Genomic DNA, 22,401 nt, shown 5'->3' on the forward strand with positions numbered 1-22,401 from the left:
CTGTGCTTTGCCAACCTCAGCGAATGGTTGTGGCAACGCCCAGAAGACGATTATCGGAAAGGTCTCTACTCTCTTTCATCTTCCGATAGGCCGCAGAAAGCGGAGAGACAATTATATGCCGTGTGGTGTCACGTGAAGTGTGGGCTTGTAGCATCCGCTGCGGTCCATCATGAGATAAGATGAAAGACATCGTTTTTGACTTCGCTTTTGTTTACAGCGAAACGGAGTGATCTAGTGACGCGACCGAGGTTGACCGCGGCTCTGTCTCGGTGCCGGTCCACTGCAGGTGACGGGCGAGGGCTACCTGCCCATCCAGCAGCTCGTGTCCCCTCTGGTGGACGCCTGGAAGATCTTCCAGCCCAGGGTTCGGCTGGCCGCCACGGGGGCCCCGCTGGAAGGATCCGCCTGCACCGCGCTTCTGGTCGGCCAGGAGATCCTGCTCGAGGATCGGAGGCACTACGCCCCGCAGACAAGATGCGGTGAGCAAACGCGCTTCATTTGAGGCACTTTGCGAGACAGTTTAACGTAGTTATGAGGGAACCCCAGACCAGGGTGGGAGAAGAGAGAGGTGTCAGAAAGGACAAGGTCAGGGTGGGAGAAGAGAGAGGTGTCAGAAAGGACAAGGTCAGGAGAAGGGGGGGGGGGGGGGGGGGGAGGTTCAAAATACCACCCTGGCTTCACGCATTCCCCGGCAGGGGAAGCACTGTTGGGTTCAAGGCCGCAGGCGCGGGACGTGTGCGCAAATAAAGGAGGTTCCTCGAGCTCCTCTCGCGCTGCGCCATCTCACGGCGATTGACGGAAATGGGAGCGAACCTTCCAGACATGGCTCGGGGATGCCGACGAGGACGTCACGACGCTCTGGACAGACAACAGGGGCAGAGAGAATCGCCGCATGCTCGTTGCAATCGCTGCACGTCTTTTTCAAAATAGATGCAGTTTACGTTTACGTCTGCCCAAGATAAGTTCGATAACTGAATTCATTGGACAAAAAGCTGTAGAAGTCTGCCTCTAACTTAGATTTCTTTAGAAGTGATTCGGCTTCCCTTTAAGAAATGCGTGGTCGTGGCAAGTCGATCATCTTATACTATCGCTCCACGGTCAATTATTAGGTTGCTCCAGCAGCCGATGAGGACGAGGAAGTCCGAATCACGAAACAAAAAGTGTGAACACAATAATAAGCAATACCCCGCATTTCATAAGTTGTCGAAAATATAGGACAAAGAATAATTATGTCCAGCACTCATCACCCAGGCCAGAAATGCCGATTCACTGTGGCCTAGGGTGGAGAATAAAAGTCCTTATAAGTCGTGATATAAATCGTGAGTTAAATCGTGGTTTAAATCATGATTTCTATCGGACTAGTTTTACTGCAATGATTTAAATTATTATGTGCCCCCAAAAGAATAAGTCCGAAATCATGGAGTGTCCCAAGTCACCCAGTTCGATCTAAAATAGACAGTAAAAACCGACGCTTGCACGTAGCAATCTAAACTTTTTGTGAAAAGTGTATTTCACAGGTCGGTTTTTCTTGTAAAATTAGGAAGCGTAGCTCCCTTGCTGTAAAAAAACAGGGCCAAGGATCTTGCCAGGGTCAACGGCGGGAGGCGACGCGGACGACCAAGTCGAGTTGCGGGGCGCGTTTGGCACTCGTATTGATAGATGGCGCTACCTTCTTATCGAAACTGCTCGCGACCACCGTGGTTTATTAAAATGAACATAATCTTTTTATTAATGTACCTTTGGTTAAAATATAAATGCGGACAATAAAAGCAACACGTAAAGTTAGAAACGCGTTGGCATAAAAACGGCGCTTCTGCTGCCAACGCATTTCGTCTGCATGTCGTCTGCTTCCTTTCGCTGGTCGGCCACACATTCCGACGCCGCTCCCGACCCCATGGGCAAGAGGATCGCCGTCGCCCATAAACAAACCATTAGAATGCGATGTTATCGGCGTTTGTGTGTCCACGAGCTCTCTGTCGTGTTGGAATTGTTGATTCTACGTCTTCCTGGCAATGTCCGACTACTTTAACGGCCTCTGCGAAATAAGAAAATTTTGGTAGACCGCGTTTCTCCCTCCGCTAAGCCCTCCGCAACGAAGAAGCCGCTACTGCGCTTGCGCGCCGATGGCCTTGACTGTAGAGTTTCGGTATCGTAGAGGGTTGCGGGTAGCGTTGCGGAGAGCGTTGCGGGATGGCGAAAACGATCTACGGAAACTTCCTAATAATGTGACATGTCGCGATCCATTCCGCGTGGACGCCGCAGAATGGACGCCGCTGAAGCCTGATTCGCATGATGAGATTCTGCTCGCAATTTTCAGTCATGACGTCCCTCGGGTTGCAGAAGCGTGAAGCGTAGCTGAGATGGTCGACGTCGATAATGAAAATCGCAAGCAAAATGGGCCTTCTCCGGGGTTTCCACGGCGCATGCGCGGCAGCAGCAGACAGGAGTCCGCCATTTTTGGCGGCGTGGTACGTCCGGCTCGGGGCTGCAGGAGGCAGCGGTGGTCGCGCGTTTTGAAGCTCTCCGACAGGCCCTAGCGCTGTTTCGTTGTTGGACAGCAAGCGTTGTCGCGGTTTAAGCTTCTTTGGGTTTCCTTCTACTAGCCTGGTAAACACCTCCTTGTAGTTGCTGTTTACACCGAGCCTACTTACCCCAACCAACCCTCAAACTTAAAAGTCTGTTGAGGGCTGCACACACTTCTTATCTCAATTACCGGGTCAACGTTTGGTCTACGTGCCACTGTCGTTTGAACTTTGAACGAGCAGACAACAAGCAGAAACGTTTCAAAAGAGCAGATGACAGTTCGAACGATCAGGCGGCCGTTTAAACTTCAAGACGCACTGAATCTGGTCCGCAGGTGCTCGGTATAACTTGGCGGTTTTTGCCACGTTCATGTTGGAACAACACAAATAAATCTGACGACCACAAGTATCCGTGCATTCAACCCAAAGTGCATCCCGCACAAGCAATCGTGGTCCGAAGGCGTCTGGTGTCCCTTTTTTACGGCCCCTATCCACTTTCTCGGACGAACCGAGCAGACAGAAAAGAAAACACGTGAAAACTGACCTTCAAACTTTTCCCAGCCCTCTTGGTACAGCCCCAGTCGCGGCGTTTTGACGAGAAGGCAGGGTTTTGTCTGGTTTCGTCCGAAACAACACAGAACGCCCACAGCACCAGACCGGAAGTACGCCCGACGCTCCACCACCGCGCCGTGACATAACAGAGCTGAGTTCGTGAATAGCGTTACGAAGAAGCGTAACACATCCATTAAATATAGCGTACGCGATGTCTCACCCTCCAACTTCAGCAGACGGTGGTCCCGTGACGTCACCCGCGCTACGTGGTCGCGTCTATTAAGTTTGGCGAGCGATGACTCACCCGACAAATAATGTGAATTTGGTTGCCTATATAGGTCCACCTCGAAGTTTGGTGGCCATGACTTCCCCGCGGGTTAGCACCTCACTCCCCTTTGGCGGTGTGACCCTGTGATTATAACAAAAAAAAAAAAAAAAAAAAAAGTGGCGTCCTTGCCAGGAGTCGCAGTCTCGGAACATGAACGATAGAAAAGAGATGTAACGAACTAAAAATGTTTTCTACGTATGACGATTTCGTCAAATGTAAATAAAGGGTTGCTCTTTTTTTTTTTTTTTTTCCTTGTGAAGAGGTGTTTACGTGCGCACGTTTACATCTGCAAAAAGCTTTGATGGCCTAAAGCCATTACATATTTTTTTTTTTAAGTAGCCGGCATTGTGGAGTCAATGCCAATATCTCCATCAGTGTCCAGATATTATGAACAAGAAAAAAAAAAAAGCTTTACCACGTTGTGCGTACAGGTTATCCAGATGCACATGAACGAAGCAATGCACAGGAGCGCAACACGGACGACGCAGCTTTCGACTTTCAGTGTTCCGTTGAACATGTTGTGTCTTGCGTATTTTATTCTTGTGCGCATTTCTTTCGTTTGTGAATACGCAAGGTCCGCTTTCCTGGATCCATTGACTCATACCTTGGCCATCGATAGTACGTTTGATTTAAATTCGCTCGAGGTAAAACGGAACACGCACTGCAAAGAGGGGCTTTCAAAAGTAGAGGACATTACACTATCAGGGTCTTCAATAGGTGACCGGCGTTTGGCAGCAGCCTCAAAGCACTCTGGGTATTATTCACTTCCGGTTCGTAGCTAGCAGACGACGCAGCCCCATGACGGCTATGGAAGCGTGTGCGATTGTTGAAACCCGATCAATCGGCGCCACCTTCCTCTGCTGCTGGGTGACTTACGCACTTCTGAACGTCTCAAGTTACTTCTACGGATATGTTAAGTAGTAATCGGTACGCAGAAGCATCGAGAACGGCCACGAAAGCGCAGAGCGAGTGCGGCTGGTGGTAAGCTGCACTCGCACCCCGCTTTCCGGATCTTCGCGTGAAAACTCAGGTTAGATGTTTCGTTTCTCTTTTGAGCCAGCGTTTTTCATTTGGGTTCTGTTTATTTTTGATGGTTACGTTAGATCACATCACCGACTGAAATAGGCGTGAATGCAAGCCGTGGGTCGCGGCCAGCTGAAATGCCCGATCGGAGGTCTGGCGTACTTTTCTTATTTTGTTAGAACACCTGAGTCTGGGTAAGAAAATCTTCAGGCAACCAAAAGTTGAAGACAGGGAAAGAAGTCGGTCAGACGGCGTTTCAAACTCAGCTAATATGTTTTCTCGCGCGATTGAAACGCCACTTCCGTACAAAAGTTAGTTTTGACGACATCTGACTACGTAACAATCCTTGCTTTTTAACACTCGCGCGTTTTCGGTACTTCAACCAATAAGTCCCCCGTGAACTACCATAACCCCCCCCCCCCCCCCCCCCCCGCCCCCTCCCCTCCCGCACGTTTTTTTAATGATGTCGAGTAAGAAAGCATTCATAAACGAACACCGATTCTGATATGAGCTACGCAGGGTCGTACTACCGCTTTATTATCAGTCAATATGAAGGTGCTGCCCATTTGCTTTTGTTTCTTTAGATTACAGAAAGCTGACTTGTCCTTTTGTTCATTTATATTATAGCAAGCCACCCATTCACGCCGCTTCGCGGGAACAGTCTGCGGCGGCTCATCACAGAAAATGTTAATCCCAGCTGTCGATGTAACGATTAAACGGCCTGGCGATGCCACTGTATGTCGACGAAACGTCGTGCCATGAAATGATCGCCTGCGAGATCGCATCCTGCGTTCTCGCGGATGCCTTGTACGACAAGCAGTGGTCACCCCTTCGCGGATTAATCGATACCTTTATGGTAGGTGCCAAAAGACTGTTAGAGATCTTTATTTCCCGCGGCCCTACCTGAAGAAAGAGAGAACACGTTGTACTGGCCTGTAACAATATTGGCCGCGCATCAACGGTCAGCTCGCTCCATCACTCGCTTAACAGAGACGGCCCATCGTTGCTTCCATGCTTTGTTTCACGGGAACTGGAATATCTTATGCCCTCTATGGCTTGCGTTAGAACAACGTGCCGCGGAGCTGTAAACCATTTTCACCGCGAATACAGCACGGCTACCACGCCTAGACGAGCTCTCGATGCAGCTGCGAACAACGACGCCACGACCGGCACCGAACGAACCGGAAGCGTGAAGTCACGTGGTGCCTCGCTTCGGATGACGAAACTTCCGGCTCAAACGCCGGTCACCTATTATCCTAACGCAAAGATCTGCAACCTAGAGAGAGTATTCACAATTGATTGACGGGGAAGATCAAGCAACTCCTAAAGCTTTTCTATCGCTTTCGACGTTTTCCCATAAATGCATTAGATTTCGATAAAATCATATATTTTTTCGTAAAAACTACTTTGATACTTTTTACAGGTATTAGCGGCGTCTATTCGATTCAATGAACTGGGGTCGGTAAAATGGCGTTCGCTAAAACGAGCTTCTCTAAAGCGCGTGCCTCCGGGATTTCCCTGCGCGTTGAATTCCTTCGCATGCCGGGTGCCCGCATCAAAATTGTTGTCATTTTTGCAGGCAATGATTTGTTCTTTAATAAATAAAAACAAACAAAGTAAAAAGGAGAAATTGACCTCTGTTCAACTTAAAAGTGCTGTCCATTCACTCGAGCATAAATACTTTGAAACGAAACCATGCACTCAGCAAAACACCCCGAAGTCAGTTTCAGTGCTCCGGATCCTGCGAATCGCTCTGCTTTTACAAATGTGCTCTATTCACAGATGGCGCTTTTATCAGCGAAGGGCAGAAGTGGAGGGCCCACGTTCGTTTCCCGGTCAGACGACTTCGGCGGCGCACACACGTGGGGAGAAACGGGGTCACAAAAGAGAGCTTTTTTGAATCTGGCGCCATGTGCTCTGCGCTTCGCGTTTACGCTTGGCTTCGCTAGATGGCGCGACGTCACCCGAGCGCGGCCGAGTCTTCGGGGGCTGTTCTCGAGCAGCGGTGCTCGGATCGCCGGACATCAAATATTCAACTTCCCACCTGCTCATATTTGATTCGGTCAGGACTGTGTAAAAACCCGTTTTAAGTGATTCAGCGAACATCGGTCAGATACACTGTTTAGCTTGTATAGTTTCAGCACCCGTTCGCATGTGGTGGAGCGCGGGTCCAGCGAAGGCGACTGTCAGACTTCCAAATACTGCCAGATAGGAACGAGCGAGCGAGCTTCGATTGCAAATTAAGTCATTGTGTTGTTGTACGTAGATTGCAACATGCAATGTTTGCACTATACTCTATTTCAGCTTAGGCTGGAAAGGAGAAAGCTTCTACCCCGACGAGCCAATCAGAGATTCGGAGAGCGACACTTAAGAAGGTGCCCTTATTGGGCGCTCTTTTGCGGAACGTTCACGTGCTTCGCTCCATCGCTCTAATTGTATACGGTATACAGTATGCAAGTTGTACAGTATAATGAAACGGTATATACTATACCGAGTGCTTCGCCGATAATCGGCTCAAATTTACGTTTAAAAACTACACATCACACAGAAATAATATATTATTTTCCGTTTTGGTAAATGTCTAGGAGCATACCTTTTAGACGTATAGAGTTTACGGTGGTTTTAACTAAAAGTACCTTTGTGAAGTGGAGTAAAAAAACAAGAACAAATAAGTCTAATTAAAAACTTGATGGTTGCTTACCTAATGGATTCGATGGTTGATTAAAAACTTAAACACTTAACTTAAAAGTGAAGAGAGATTTGGAGTGTTAGCTTGGTGTTTCTGTGCCCCAAATATCCATCCAACTTCGACACGCCCGCGCATTTTCGCTCCGTCAGCCTTGCGGCCCACATTTTCGAAGCGGTAACTTTTGCGCACCACGTACCACGCTTCTCAGGCGCCCCAATCTCTAATATTTTACGCAAAGCTCATCAGGTTTCTGATTAAAACCATACGTTCATTTTTTTTTTTTTTTATATTTCACTAACCAAAACGTGATCTAAGCAAAATTATTCAAGAACCTTAATATCTGAAACGCGCTACGTGATGCCATAATTTTTCCTATGCACTACCAAAAGCGTCCAACCAATCTTTTTTTGGCATGCGTGGTTTTGGCAGGAAATGTTGGGTCGAACTTCGGTGAAACTCGTCGTAGAACACTCACAAGAGACACAGATTCTCAAACCACGCACCCGCGCCCGTATTTGCCACAACTTGACGTCGAACTCTGGAAATGAGAGTTATACTCGATGGCAGGTTTCCTGTCTAAACTTCATTGCTGAGCCCCTATTTACATGCCCAACATTCTTGAAATCATGATCGAACGAAATTTTCCTCAATGCATTTATATAGATTTGGGGGAATACCTTTTGCAACTTTCTGCGCGGTGTAATATCTTGAGTACTGAAGGGGTCTGCACCACTATTGTTTTTCTGCGCTACAAAAGAGGGGCCCTGACAGTGCGTACGGACTACAACAAAACATATTGCATACTGAAATGACGTGAAGCTTAACCCGTCTCAAGTGGCTGCCGTCTGTCTTCATCTTGGAATTCGATTAGCGCAGTTTTATTAGCGGAAAACTTCACGGCATGGAGACATTGGTCACTGATACTCCATTTACGTAAACCAACATGGATTTGATAAAGCGTCCTACGATTCGATCTCTCCAGGCTTCGACAGCCGGTTCGGGATCCTGGAGGAACTGGCCATCTCCGAGAAGGAATACAACGCTGACCTCACCGGCGTGTACAACCTGTACGCGAAGCCACTCAAGTAAGTAAAGGAGCCCCGCTTCTCTCTATCAGCGCTGACGGAAAGTGAAATGGAGTATAATCGACTATAGTCACTGATATAACGATAACGCCGGTGCTTTCCTTTCCGATGACCAGCTTCCAGCACGCGCTGATTGCCTTCCACTGTGCTGTGGCTGCGCGTGCACGCTCAAAGAGGCGTCGAAGTGTTCTCGAAGGTAGCAAGCTCGCGCAGGAGGCGGAACAACTGAAAGACCTCCCTGTCGTTCGCAACCTTTCAGTAACTATAAGGAGTATTCACTGGACGCCATATTTGTGGGTGCTGTTTAGAGCGCATGCTCAGAACGAGCTGACATCACTAGGCTGCTGAGACCGGCACTCTTGATGGTGCGGAATGCACGTTGCAAAAGAACTGTGGAAGCTCGCCATCAGCACGCGCTCAGCATTCGCGCACACACCTATGGCCGCCAGTGAATACTCCCTATTGGCGACGTGCGCTATCGAAAGCGTCGCTGTGGTCGGCCTTCCGCGATTGGCCGAATGCTGACTATGACGTTAGCGAAGGAGTTCTCATCGACGGAAATAAGAGGAATGTAAGAACTTTAATTTTGACGGCGTTGACAGTGCTGTTTTGAGAGCGCTATGATTTCAGGCTTCCACTATGCCCATTACGAACACCATCGAACATGTTGTTCACAAGGTAATGACGTCACGAAAGGTAACCGAACGAGGGCGCCACCGAAACATCTCGCCGCTAGTAGCTGCTTGATAGGGCTGCCTGCTGTTTTGGGTTGCTGCGGGATTTTCGCTCTATTCTCTTCGGTCACAATATGCGCAGCTCCGACTTCATTCCCAAATTACAACGGACGGTAAATTATATAGATCAGTGTCCGAAATCTTAGCCCCCAGCGAAAAAATAAAGAAAACTAATAATCTCAAACGCAGGCTCTTGTGAAAAGAGGGGCTGCGCATAAAACAAGAATTTTGCTTTTAACGGCACTTTTGGCATCGGTGCTGTTCTTGGATCTTTGGGACTATGAATTTCTGGTGTTCTTGCACTACGATATGTGCGAAGGTTTCTAAAATAAACGGAATCCTGCAAAACGCCCCCTCCCCCCCCCCCCTTTTACTGTGTGGCGTCAGCATAAAGAAACATGGCGACGCCCATGGAACAGAGCAGACGCGGGTCTATAGATTGGCTAGTCCATTGAAGTTATAAAATAAGAGAAGAAAGGGCTTCTCTCTTAGAGGGGCCATGAAACGAATTTTGGTTTGGGATGAATGATTTTAAATTGGGACTTTACTAATCGCATATCGTTTAGCTGGCCAAAAGAAAGAGGCTAGAAAGTCAAAAGCCAGCTTTTCGGTACGAACATTTGAAAATATAGCGGACTATTTTGTACCTTCTTGCCTTCGAAAGCTCTCCGCCTTTTCACCATGATACATCCGCGGTTCCAAAAGCGCGTCACCGGCGCCAAACTGACGTCAGCAGAGCCCAGCTCACGCATTGGACACGAGAACTGCGTCACTCGGACGTATGTGCTCGTCAACAATCAATCCGTCGACAAATATTTGGATTCGCGTTCGTGGCCAATGAGTACCCTGACGGAACTTATTGTCACTGGGGAATGACAAGTTCTATGGTGTGCATAAAAAGCAAGGTGGAAGCCAGGAGTCATCGCACCGGTGCCGAAGGAATGTCACGCCCACGTGATTTCACAATTCGCATTTGAGTTGAGGATTAAAGCTAAGGAGGAAGACGTTGGAAAGTCGTTTCATGACCCCTTTAAGCCGGGGTCACACTGATCCTACCATCATACAAAAGACAATCTGCTAACACGAGTAGCCGCAGTATCTGTGGTTCGAATGCCGCGTGCCAAGTTTTCTCCTTAAACACTTATGACACGCATCCCTCGAAGCACGGATCTCGCGGCGACTCGCGTTCGAATCTGTATGCAGACTGTCTCTTATATGATGCATTTGCGGTGAGAAGCTAGCAAAGGGCGCTTATATTTTAATAACTATGGGCAGTGCACGTGCTATCCACATGGCTATGTTTTCATTTCCGTAGTGCATAGAAGCTTGGCATTGCACGTGCTTGCACCAACAGAGAAAATTGAACTATCCGCACTCTGGGTTGTGAAAAAAAATCCACCAGGTGGTGACACGCAAACTTCTCGCCGCGAATAAGCAATGTGACCCCGGCTTTTGTCAGACGTTATTTTCATGTTCATAAACACACGTGACCTTTAACAAAAATGATTTTCTTGTTGTTGTTCTTTTCCTCCTCTGTGACAACAGATTGAGCAGAGTGAGGCGCGAACAGCAGAGTAATGCGGCAAATCAAGAACATTTCGGCTCGGCCAAAGCAGATATTGCATTTCCACAGTATAAAACACCTCGGTTTGTGACGTTTGTTCGTCCGGATGTGGCTCTTTTTCAGGAAACTACTTACGGTCCACCAAGAGGAACACAAGGCGTTGTTCGACTGGGTCGAGCCCATCCGCTCGGTCAGTGGGCTCATGGTCATGAAGGTAGGCACTCCAGCCTTCATTTCTCCTCATCGTGTTACGTGCACTGTCTTAAAAAAAAGCAAAACAAGAAAAATGTATCTTAGTTCTAAAGCTGCTGTCACAACGCTCATTCATCATACAAAAAAAAAAATGACAAAAAAGGCACGCTGTTTTTTGCAGACGACATTACAAGATGATCTGCGGACAAGCGGCAAGCATCTTCGAGGGATGTTTGCCTCATACGGATGAATGCTTTGACCTTGTCTGCAGACAGTTTGTGTATGACCGGTGTGACCACTGATCTCTATGTCTATTTGCTGGATCGTGTTTGACCAGCTCCGCCTATGGACGGGAATGCGGCCACGGTCGGCCATCTTTTTGGTAGAGTTATATTATCTTTAGCCATCATAGTAATATGGCGGACAGCGCATTGGTGGCAGGCTGCCATGAAATAGCCGTGGATCGAGTACACTGTGCCGTGGGTGATATTTCGTGCTTGATTGAAGTTGTTCGACGAAGCAGATTCTTGAAACCTGGCGTGAACGGTAGCCTCATTTTTGAGGACCCGGCGAAAGTTTTACGAAAGCGCAGCACCAGGGGAAAGCAGCGCAGCTCGCATCGAAAGCAGACTCCTTACCGGCGTGTGCTTTTGATGCTTCTTTCGATGCGACTTTCGATGCGTGCTGTGCTGCGATTTCCTCAGTGCTGCGATTTTGTGAAACTTTCACCGGGTCCTCAAAGATCGGGCTACCGTTCACGCCGGGTTTCAAAAGCGGGTTTCGTCAAACAATTTCAATCAAGCACGAAATATCATCCACGCTACTTTGATGGCAGCCTGCCACCACAACTGCCACAACGTTGTCTGTCATGGATGGATGATAGTGGCTGCAGCAGCTGTACCTTGGCTAGAGGTAATATAACTCTACCAAAATGATGGCCGCCAGTGGCCGCATTCGCGGAGTGGGAAAACGCGATCCAGCAATTGTCATAGAGATCAGTGGGTGTGACCGTCATTCATACAAGGAAGAAGCACGCCCGCGATAGTGACTGCAGACTGTACTTCGTGTGATGTGACCGCGACTAAAAGTCAGGAGGCAAAATGTGAAGCGTGTTTAGACCTGCGCTGAATCTTTTTTTTTATTTATGAGCTTTTCCGAGCACGGGAGTCACGCTTAATGTAGCGAACGTAATGTCCCGCCGTGTTTTTGCGGAAGGCATTTTCCCAGAAAACATGCTGAGAAAATCTCAATAGACGCATCGTTAAGTTATCCAAACATCAAAGAGAATGCTGGGAATGTATGTACACGCGCCACACGCATTCGCCTTTCCCGTTTAAAAGATTTGAAGTAAATAACCAAAAATAAAGCTTTGAGGAACGCGCGTGCAAGATGCCCTTTGTTTTGGGCATCTGCTTTAGAACAATTTTTGTTACAGACGCCAGCACATGAAGCGCGTGTAACTACACTCGCAGCATACTCCTTGGTGCTTGAGTAATTTAGGGAAAAGTCTATTGGTGTACGATCTAGATTTACGCACCAATAGACCATTTGCTCTATTACCCAAGCATCAAGGAGAATGCAGGGATTGGTGTTCCACGCGCCACACGGGCATGCCTTCCCCGTATAAAAGATTCGATATAAATAACCAAAATCAAGCATTGACGAACGCGCGTGCAAGATGACATTTGTTTTAGGTATTTGCTTGAGAAAAGGTACTACTGCTGACGCCAGCACGTGCGGCACGTGGAACACCGATCCCTGCATTCTCCTTGATGCTTGGGTAATATAGCAATAGGTCTATTCAGGTTTAGCGGTTTAATTCAGGTTGACGTTTAGCGAGGAAACGCGCTCCTTAGTAAATTTAGCTCGTTACGCCGGCGTCCGGTGTTCTGGCGTTCGCGTTCGAACGTGTTCGAACAGCGCAGTGGAGACAAAGGCAGCTAACTTGGCCTCTATACCCACTAATTGTTTCAGTCAGAGCTAGGCGTTCTGGCGTCACCGCGCACTCTCGTTTCCTCCTCTTTCTCGGAGTCTGCCCGCAAAACCATGACGCACCGATCGAACCAAACGTACGTGGGTGTGGGGTGACGGAAGGGTGTATTAACCAACGTCTCCCAGTGCTCAAGGTCTCGGTACCAGGAGACGTGATGCTATAACTAGAAAGCTAACCGAAGTGTGAAGCTGCGTTCGGTGAACGGTTCAATGGCGCAGGTCTCCTTGTCGTTCCGCTCATTAGACGGTCGTTCTTCTAAGCTCTATAGCTTGTGACGTCACGGCGTTCATCACCGAACGCTTTTGTTCAGGCAGGCACACCTAAACACCTAGGTTCGTTGACTTAAGGTTATTCCTTTAAGTTTTAAAGGCGGCGACGTGCTGACTATGGCCGTGCTCGACATGCTAAAGAGACTCCGGAGGAGAAAAAGCGGCATCTGCATGGCTAGGGATAAAGATGCAAACCTTCCTGGAAGGCAAGCAATTCGATCTAGTCTGCAGTCGCGTTTTCTTTTTTTTTTTTCCATTATTTTTATTTACGAGTTACTTAGTAACCACGGATTTATTTTTCTTGATGCGTATATTGAATTCATATTGATGGAAGCAGCAGGACGACAGAACAGGGGCGGATCCAAGGAGGGGGGGGGCGACGGGGGCGCCCCCCCCCAAACAAAGTTGACCTCCCCCTCTCCCCTTCTCGGAGGGCAATTTGACATGGGTGGACCCCCCGGTGCACACGAAAGAATGGGTGAATAGTATCCTTACAAATTTTCCGCCCCTCTTCCCCCCCCCCCCCCCCCCCCCCCCCAAAGAAAAGGAGTTCTGGATCCGCCCCTGCGACAGAACGGTTCTATTTCCTTCTGTATTTGCTATACCTCGTCCTCGTGCTTGTATGGTTTATATAGCTAGTTACACGTATACAGGCATCTTAATGTCACGTGCCTATTTTTGCTATTGCGCTTTTGAACGCACTTCCCTAGAATTTGTATTCCTGTCTTGAAAATTCTCAAAGGGGCGTATTGCTGCACATTTATGGGGCCGTTTGCACAGTACAGGTGCGGACGAAGACAGAACATTGTATATGGATGTAGAAATTATCTCTTCTCGGCACGAAATAAAAATAATGAAATAGGCAAATAATAATAAAGTGAAAGCTTTTTCCGTTAATAGGGTATCATTCGCAAATCAGTGACATATACATTCCGTCCTTGCACGTTCTTTACGCCGAACGTATATACATCTTATGCATAAAGTTTTTTTTTTTTTTTAAGTCACTAATCTAGGGATAAAATCATGTGGTTACATGAACACTCGTTCAGCTGCTGTGTACTCCAAGACTCTGTATAATAGTATTTTGTTCGGAAAAGGACGTAGTCGGTATAAACATATTTGTCGTTAAATACAGAGAAAAAAGCAAAACAAATAACGCGCGCACGTGGTTTCGTTTTCTACCTACAACCGTTACGATAGCAACATAACTTCAATCGATTAAAAATGTTGCCTTCTTTTTTACATAGTTTCTGTGTTTGTTTTCTTGTTTAAAACACACAAGATCGTGCTTTATTTGAATAAGATTGCTCATTATGGATGAGCGTTATCAGGGGCTCAATAATTAGTGCTTATCTCATGAAACTCATAAATTTTCTCCCATGAGCAGGCTTAAGTTCAGAATAAATTTGTACTCAATAACAAGTAGAAGGGTCGTAGACAAGAAATACCCCCTCCTTCTCTATCGTAACGAAGAAAAAAAAAAGTCATCAAGCGTATGGACACACATAAAGTTAAAAAATGGATTAAGAAAAACTTTTCAGATGAATTTGGCCGGTACGAGTATCCTCACTCCTTATACGCGTCAATAAATTTTGTTGCTTTCACTTATGTATTTTTTCCTCTTCTCTCTTTTCATTTGAAACAAAGCTTCATTCTGCCTTGGAGAACTGGGACTCCCAACATACGAGAATAGGTGAGTTTCACGCTTTTCTTATTTGCTGGTTGTAAGGTTCCCTCGACCAAGACACGAGCATCACCCGTACATCATCTAGACCAACCAACCAAGTTAATATGCTTTGAACCGGCGTCGCAAGTCCGTGTTTCAAAGTGCCGGCATATGCCACACGTATCTTTCAGGTTCTCCAACGCTTTCAGGTATAATATACAGGGTGTTTGTGCGAAAGCTGTCGAAGATACCTAAACAGATGCTGTTTGAGATAACAAGAAACTCTTTGCGGAAACAAACTACCAGCCTTGGCGGACGTCAAGGATTGCAAAAACGCACTAATTAGCAAAATAATTAGCTAGAAATTTGTTAATTCATGTTTAATTGGTGAAAATATTATCAACATTGTGTTCTCGACATGTTGGAAGAATGGTCTGAGCTTGGAATCCTTCTGTATGAATTAAGGCCTCTGCAGTAAACCGCCTGGCCCCCGTCTCAGCAGCACACCTTGAATTTGCCGTGGTTCTGCTCACTGTTTCTGTAACCGAAATTAGGTTACAGGTCTGCACTCTACACATCATCGCTGCAGAAAACTAGCGTCTGACTGTTCGGCTTGCAACGTTCTTTATCGTATTCGGTACAAGTTATACAACCCACACATAAGGTGCATTCTATCATGACACACTGACCAGAGAAAAAAAAAAAAAGAGGAAGTTAGACCAGTATAAAGGTAAGGCACAATCGATACCGAGGTATTTATGACATTGGGCAGGTCTTCAAACTCTTCTTGATCGCTCCGTGTTCAAGATGTGCATACCCTGCCCTTGAATTTTTCTTCCTTTCTCGCAAACCTACGAATACTTGATAGGATAAAACATGGAGGACGGGGAGGGAAACAGGACTTCTTTCATGAAGGAAGTCCTGTTTCCGTTCCCGTCGTTTTATCCTTTCGAGTATTCGTATCGATCCACCAACACGCCCGTTTTCAATTATTACCGCAAACCTAGCTAGAAGGAGAAGTGTAGTTCGGGCACCACCAAGAAAAATAAACCTCGATGATGTATTTGAAACGCATAATGCAAACGACATGTCTTATTTTTAGACGTGAAAGTGATATTCGAACGCACACAGTGCTCCAGGTCCTGCCATGTGTCGTGTACTACGGTCTGAAAGCTTAGAATAGCTTCTGCTCAGAGGTCGTTTGCTGGCAAGACACTCCACTGCGATATCTCGGGTATCAGCGGGCTCTGGAACGATGCCAGGCACGTCGCTGACGCTGATTTGAGATGAGAAAATAAGAAAAAGAAGCGCAGCTCATTCATAACGATGGTACCCGATCAGATCAAAAAGTGCTTCGCAGTCGACAGGATTCGAACCTGTGCGGGTGCGGGACGGAGACGCTCTCTGTGCATATGTTTGTGAAGAAGAGTCTTGCTGAACGTCCTTTTTGCGTGAAACTTTCGTACGAGGTTACGAGGCACGTTGTTTTTTCTACAATTTATTCTTCAGATTCGGACCCTGTTTTATCAGACTTCTAAAGAATGGCACGTAATAGATAAGTATGCTTAAATACAATTAAGACCACACACACACAACAAAAAGGTTGGTTGTTTGCCATAATCTGTATGTTATTGTATCCTGGCCAACTTTCCTGCGGGAGTGGTCTTTCAAGATGAAAAAATTAAACCATGCATTATGCCGACGCCAAACTGCTTCAGTGCAAACTGCTTCTGTGAGTGTTTGGAGAAAATAAGTTCAACATGGAGGCTAAAACAGTATAAAAGAAATACGCATCTCCTTTTTTTTTTGTCTTCACAAGATCGATATTAAAACGTAGACTAACACCAGGAGGGGACCACCATGATTTTTGATAAAGATTTGGACAGGTGTTCATCGTCTCGCCTGTGCCATGCACAGTGCAGTAGGCGTTGCCTAAAAAAAAGTAACAAAACACGTTACTCGTGAGTTGCAAATAAAATCAACGCGTTACCCTCCTACGTTAATTGCCTCAAAATAAAACGAACGCGTTACCGTTACGAATAAAAGGTAACGCACGTTAGTTTTTATTTATGAATTAAAACGTTTTACTGTTTTGTCGTTCCAGGTATGTTTATGCGCCATATTTCAAGACTGATTATGTCCATGCCGAAACTTAATATAATTACCTTGGTTCTACAGTACTCAATTTTGAAGGTATGTGGAATGAGTGCAAGAATTCATATAACTTGGTGCCTGTAAACGCAAAAAAATAAAAAAAAAAAAAAAAACAAGTAACGTAACCACGTTACCCGCTACTCGCAATAAGTAATGTAGGTACAGTCAGCACGGAATGAAGCCCGAACGTCGGAACGCGCGGCCATCGACACTGGCTGCTCCAGCTGTAGGGCCCCTGAGAACTAATGAAGAAGCGCCGGGGTGCGAGGGTGCGGGTCCTACTAAGATGTGCTCGATCGTCTCGCGGCGCGTCTGGGACTTCCGCGTTTCCCCGGTGGCGCGCTGTAAGCGCCCTCACTCGGAATGCTTTTCGGTCGCCGCACTGTCGCCCTGTCGACACGTGCGGCTTGCGCGTGGCGCGATAAGGTCGATGCTTGGAGCAGCAAGTGTAAACCGGGCAACAGTGCGGCGACACAAAAGCACCCCCGAGTGACCACGCATACAGCGCGCCACCGGCTAAGCGCGGAAGTCCCACACGCGCCGCGCGAGGGTCGAGCACATCTTAGTAGGACCCGCACCCTCGCACCCCGGCGCATCTCCATTAGTTCTCAGGGGCCCTCCAGGTGGAGCAGCCTGTGTCGATGGCCACGCGTTCCGACGTTCGAGTTTCATTCTGTGCTGACTGTACGTTATGCGTTACTGTTTTTAAGAAGTAAAGAGTGCGTTGATACGTTACCGAAACAAGTAACACGATACCGGTGGCACGGTTACTTGTAACGCGTTATCGCCAACACTGACCCATACACCACGTTGCCACAGGTCCGCCCCGTCGTTTTGCTAGAAGAAATAAAAGTTATTGTTCTTTCATGTGACAGTACACGCTAATCTTTATTGCCCCTTTGTGAAAGTCATGGTCCGACCTAGGCGTTTTCTAAACGTTAAAGGAACTTGATAGGTGCCAAAAAAAAATTGGTTTCACTGCCTTCCTTATAGGCATGGCGCAACTATCGGCTAGTCTTTTCTTTCCGTGTCTGAATGAAGTCAGTCGGCTTCTTTGCAAACCAAACTTCGGCAAGCGTTTTTTTGTTTTTTTTTACAAGAAGTTTTTAATTTTTTTTTTGTTTTATCTTACGATCTGCTGCGGGCTCATTGTAATGTTCATGAACAAAACCTACGGGCCACAAGGTGCAGTCACGAGTTAGAAACTACGTAGTACGGTCGTGGGCAATGCAACATCAAAGCGACCGAGCGACCGCCGAAAAATACCGGTGGCGCTTCCCCGTCGCTGAAAGTTGAACTAGCCTGACTAAGTTGCTTTAGAACTAGTAACGAAAGATAGCATGTGGACGAGAGTCTGACGGACACTCTTATCTAGCTCAGCTTATTCTTTTCGGTGTTTTGGGAGCGCCTCAGTGTTACTGGCTTCCATTTTTTGCTAAAGCCTACTATGGCTTTGACGTACGCCTTCAGTATCTGGGAGTGCGGTCCCGTCTCCAGTTGAATATTTTTTTTAAACGTATGAACAAGCGAAGTGATAATGCAAACACGCACGGTTGCAGCATATGCGTAGGCAGGGTGTGCAGTTCTCAAGCAATAGCATGTTGAGTCACAGGGCAGTAGCCACCGCAGTCTCGTTCACTCGTTATCTCTCCTTGCTAGTTCAACTTCTCGCGTCGGGAAAGAGCCAGGGGTATGTTTCGGTCGTTCCTCGATTGTTTCAGCTTACATTGTCCATGACTGTACGCTGCTCTGACGTGACTATTAGTCCTCTGAGACTCAGCTCTAGAACACTCGTCGGGGCAATCTAACTGGCGCATTTTCAAACCAAAAGCCCCTGGCTCAGGTCCATCGTATTGCGAGACAAAGCATAGAACCATAGATATTTTACAACCTGAGTGAGGGGTGCATATTTGATCGCATCTTTCAAAAAGAGGTTTTGTACGTTGTTCTTTTGTTTATGCAACCTTGACGAACATCCGGACATAACAGTTCATCTGCTATAACTTACAGTTGGCGGCCCTTTTTTATTGAGATCGGATCATTTTAACATAACGACAGGCAGAGGCAAACAAAACTGGTACTACGAACCAACGCCAAAGAAACGACGTACCATTATATCGATTTTTTTTTTACCTGTAAAGAAGGTGATATTTAAAACTTCGAACTCGGTTAAAAATGGATAATTAAAAACAACTGTTAAAAGTAAACAATAAAAATATAATGTAAAAAATACAGAGGAACGAAGGGAGCAATAAACGTTGAGATAACCTTCTCGACACATCCGAATAAACTACTCCCAGAACGCTATGGCTGGAAGGAAGCCTGCAGCATAGGAAGTGTGTGGCTCAGCATGTCCGGTAATTCTCGGGGGTGGCGACGGAGACCTAGGTGTCGCTGCACCCCCCACCGCAGCGACGTCTACGAGCTCGTGAGGCTGAGGTCCCGACGCTCGAGCAACGGGCCTCGGAACAACAATGTGCGTTGAATGGTTCCTGGTCCTCCAGACGAGGAACGAGCGATAGTGGAAGCGCACCGTAAGGAAGGACCAAGCCATGTAAGCCGCCACCAAGAGAGTCGCCAAGGTGACCAGACTGGCCGCTTCCCAGAAGTGGTCCGCGAGGGCCTGCCTGGTCGCACCCCGGACGCAGAGGAAAGTGCTGATTGCCGCGATGGGCGTCAGCAAGAAGCAGCACAGCAGGTCTCCGACAAGCGTCCTCTGAAGGCGGCGATGGTCCGAGCTACCGCAAAACCACTCGGTGAACTGTCTCTGCGCGTCGCCTGCGGCCATCGGGAACCGCTGTTGGCAGATTTCGCAGCGATCTGTGTTCCGGTTGTTGAGCCAGCGTTCCAGGCAAGACACGTGAAGCAAGCCCACGGTGCCCGAGCACTTGCAGACGGACACGAGTGCTTCTTGTTGGTCACCCTCGTGGCAGATACGGCAGATGGGGCCGCTGCTCGTGGTCACGTTGTGCGGCCCTTGGGGACTCTGAGGCGGGCTCCAGGCTTGCAGATGTTCGTCGATGGGCGCATCGCCGTCTTCGAACTGCAGAAACGTCATCAGGGCCGGCGCGGCGATGATGGTCTTGTCACATGGATGTCTTTCGTCTTCGCGCTCGGGGCTTGAATCCATGAGGATGAGTTGTCCTCTTGGAGAGCACGGGGGCGACACGTAGATCTGCGAAGCCGGCGTTATGGGTTGGCAGCTGTGCCGACCGATGGACGACGACGGCGACGAAGGCGGCGAAGTGTCGTCGCCGTCGTTGACCAAGATCGCCGTCAGACTGTCCTGCGAGTCTTGGGCTCTAAGACAGCGACGCGGCTGTTCTTGACGATGGCGGCGTGGGCCGCCATAGCGCCCAGGATTGCTCACTTCTCGCGGGCGCGATCGAGGAGGGGGTGCTATGGCCGTCGACGATGACTTCTTGCTGGGCTCGTCCTTCGGGTTGTTGTAGTGCATTGTTATGCTAGAGTCAATGGCGACGCTCGGACGAGTCGTCTGATGCTGCTCGCCCACTTGTTTCGATGCGACTGGATTGATTGCGCTGATAATATTTATCATGCAAGAGCGTGATGCTACTCCGCAACCAGACGGCAACATTTTTTTTTTTTTTTTTTTTGTGCGCATGTGTAACAAAGGTTTTGTCATAACATTTCGGTGGGCTGAAAGGATTTTACCGACACGTGGCAACACTGCTACGGATAGTGGTGGTTTCATAATACTGCCGTTGTGGATGACTTGCAAATGTAGGAAAAATCAATATTCGTAAAAAAAAAAAAAATCCGACTTCATTTTTAGTTTTAATATCTAGCTTTTTCCGAAACATGAAATTTATCGATTCTAAATTATAATACCGACTGTAGTGCTTTGAAAACGGTGCGAGGCGACACTTTTCAGACAACACGCGTTGAAGTCTTAAGATTTTCGTCTTCAAATTGTTCGCAGACGCATGCATCTTCGGGTAACACACTACCAATGACAGGTCTGTTTTAAAAAAGTCGCTGAGTCATGCTGTGTATGTGAAAAAAGCCGGCTGTTCAAAATTCTTCTGGCAGCTTTCAAAAGAAGCGACGTCTTCTGAAAGCTTGTGAAAGTTGTGAAATTACCAGCTGAAAGGGCTTGTTGCTTTCGGCATTCCTTAGTTTTCGCTTAGTCCTGTCAACATTACACTATGCTTAGATAGTCATGGCGTAGTGCCGCGTTCATAATGAGCTGAAACATTCCTTTGTGATTCATCGGCATACCTGCGGCCTGCCAGTTCTTGAGGGAGCTTTGATCCGAACTAGTAATGGAATGCGAAGTTGAGGTCGCTAACTTAAGACTCTGGCAAACTGAGAGGCAATTATCTCGAACCTTCTTGAAGATCAGCGCCTCGGCGTGTGCACTAAAATTAGAATTTCAAGTGAACAACAACAAACATCGCTATGTTCCCAGTGCATAATTTAGATGGCAGTTATAAAATATCAATAAGCAATAATTAAACTTTTGAACGCGTGTAATTCTTTACCCCACGGCTTAACAATTTCTGTTTGCACTGAATCCTATGGGTTACAATCATAAAATTATCGTTTTCTTCTCGTCTTTAAAAAGATCGCAATCTTCCTGACGACTGTAATTTTCTGGGTATCGTAGAACGCCAATGAAGGAGAATTTTGATATTTCCTTGAAGACTTTTTTTTCCATGAAATATCCCTAAAAGTTGGCGATGAGAGCTTGCAAGGACAGCATACGCAGAAAAAGATCGGTTCGATTGTTTCAGATCATGTCGATCGTGACGGTACATGTTAATCGTCAAAAATGTTACTCACACCACCGCTATTAGACGAAAAAAAAAAAGGAATGTTCATAAGTAGTCAAATCAGCCTTACAGAGGCACAGAAAAGCTCGACCTATCTTTTATTATTTCCGCTCACTGATATACGGCTTCCTCTTTGCTTCTGATCAAGTTACATTCCCTACGTCACACAAGGCCCTCCTTACGACAACACCTCGATTGACGTTGGAATTCGCCGAGCGTCTCTTTCACAGAATTTCTTCGGAGATGCCTTCATAAAGACCGAAGATAGCCCGCAAGGACGCGCGAAAGTTGACGACGACTCCAGGGAATATATTTATTTTCGCGCTGTCTTTTGTGTAGCTTATCACCTTCTAATTAAGTTTACGTTGTGAATTTGAGACCTTGTCCCGTGCTGAAGGCTACGTAGCTCTCCTCTCGTTTGGCACTGCGCGCATCTTCGTCGGGCGACGCGGCAATTATACGCATCCTGTCGTGTGTCTCAAAGGCCCAAGGAAGTTGGTCGCGTCTCGGGTCCGCCGGATAAGGTCGAAAGGCTACGAACGTGATGACGCCTCTAGTCACCGACAAGATGAAAGCGACAGGGAGGCCCTTTGAGCTGTCCCTCCTCTTCCAGCGCGAGCTTACTACCTTCGATAACGTCTCGTGAGCCTCGAGCATGCCGAAGCACGACTGAAGGCAGCGAGCGAGTGCTTGAGGCCGAGAGCATTTGGCAGAGACGCCCTGCCGTTCTCATCAATGTCAGTGACTATACACTCCGTGCGACCAGAGCCGTTTATACTGAGAGAGTTTGGCCGATGGGCGGAGCTTGTTGGCCGCTAGAACCAGCGGATTTCG

The 22,401-nt window shown here is 47.4% G+C and overlaps 1 protein-coding gene across 1 annotated transcript in view; it reads left to right on the plus strand.

The window, feature by feature from the left end:
- Positions 1 to 291: 291 nt before the first annotated feature.
- Positions 292 to 22,401, plus strand: part of LOC8031543 — a 431,410-nt gene continuing 409,300 nt past the window's right edge. Inside the window, exons 1-4 of the mRNA XM_042291803.1 lie at positions 292 to 479; positions 8,097 to 8,199; positions 10,621 to 10,711; positions 14,599 to 14,644. Of these exons, the coding sequence (XP_042147737.1) occupies positions 10,700 to 10,711; positions 14,599 to 14,644 (58 nt within the window). The 5' untranslated portion in view covers positions 292 to 479; positions 8,097 to 8,199; positions 10,621 to 10,699. The remainder of the gene's footprint in view (positions 480 to 8,096; positions 8,200 to 10,620; positions 10,712 to 14,598; positions 14,645 to 22,401) is intronic.

Source organism: Ixodes scapularis, unplaced genomic scaffold, assembly GCF_016920785.2.
Source record: "Ixodes scapularis isolate PalLabHiFi unplaced genomic scaffold, ASM1692078v2 PGA_scaffold2__306_contigs__length_199485367, whole genome shotgun sequence".
NCBI classification, from domain to species: Eukaryota; Metazoa; Arthropoda; class Arachnida; order Ixodida; family Ixodidae; genus Ixodes; species Ixodes scapularis.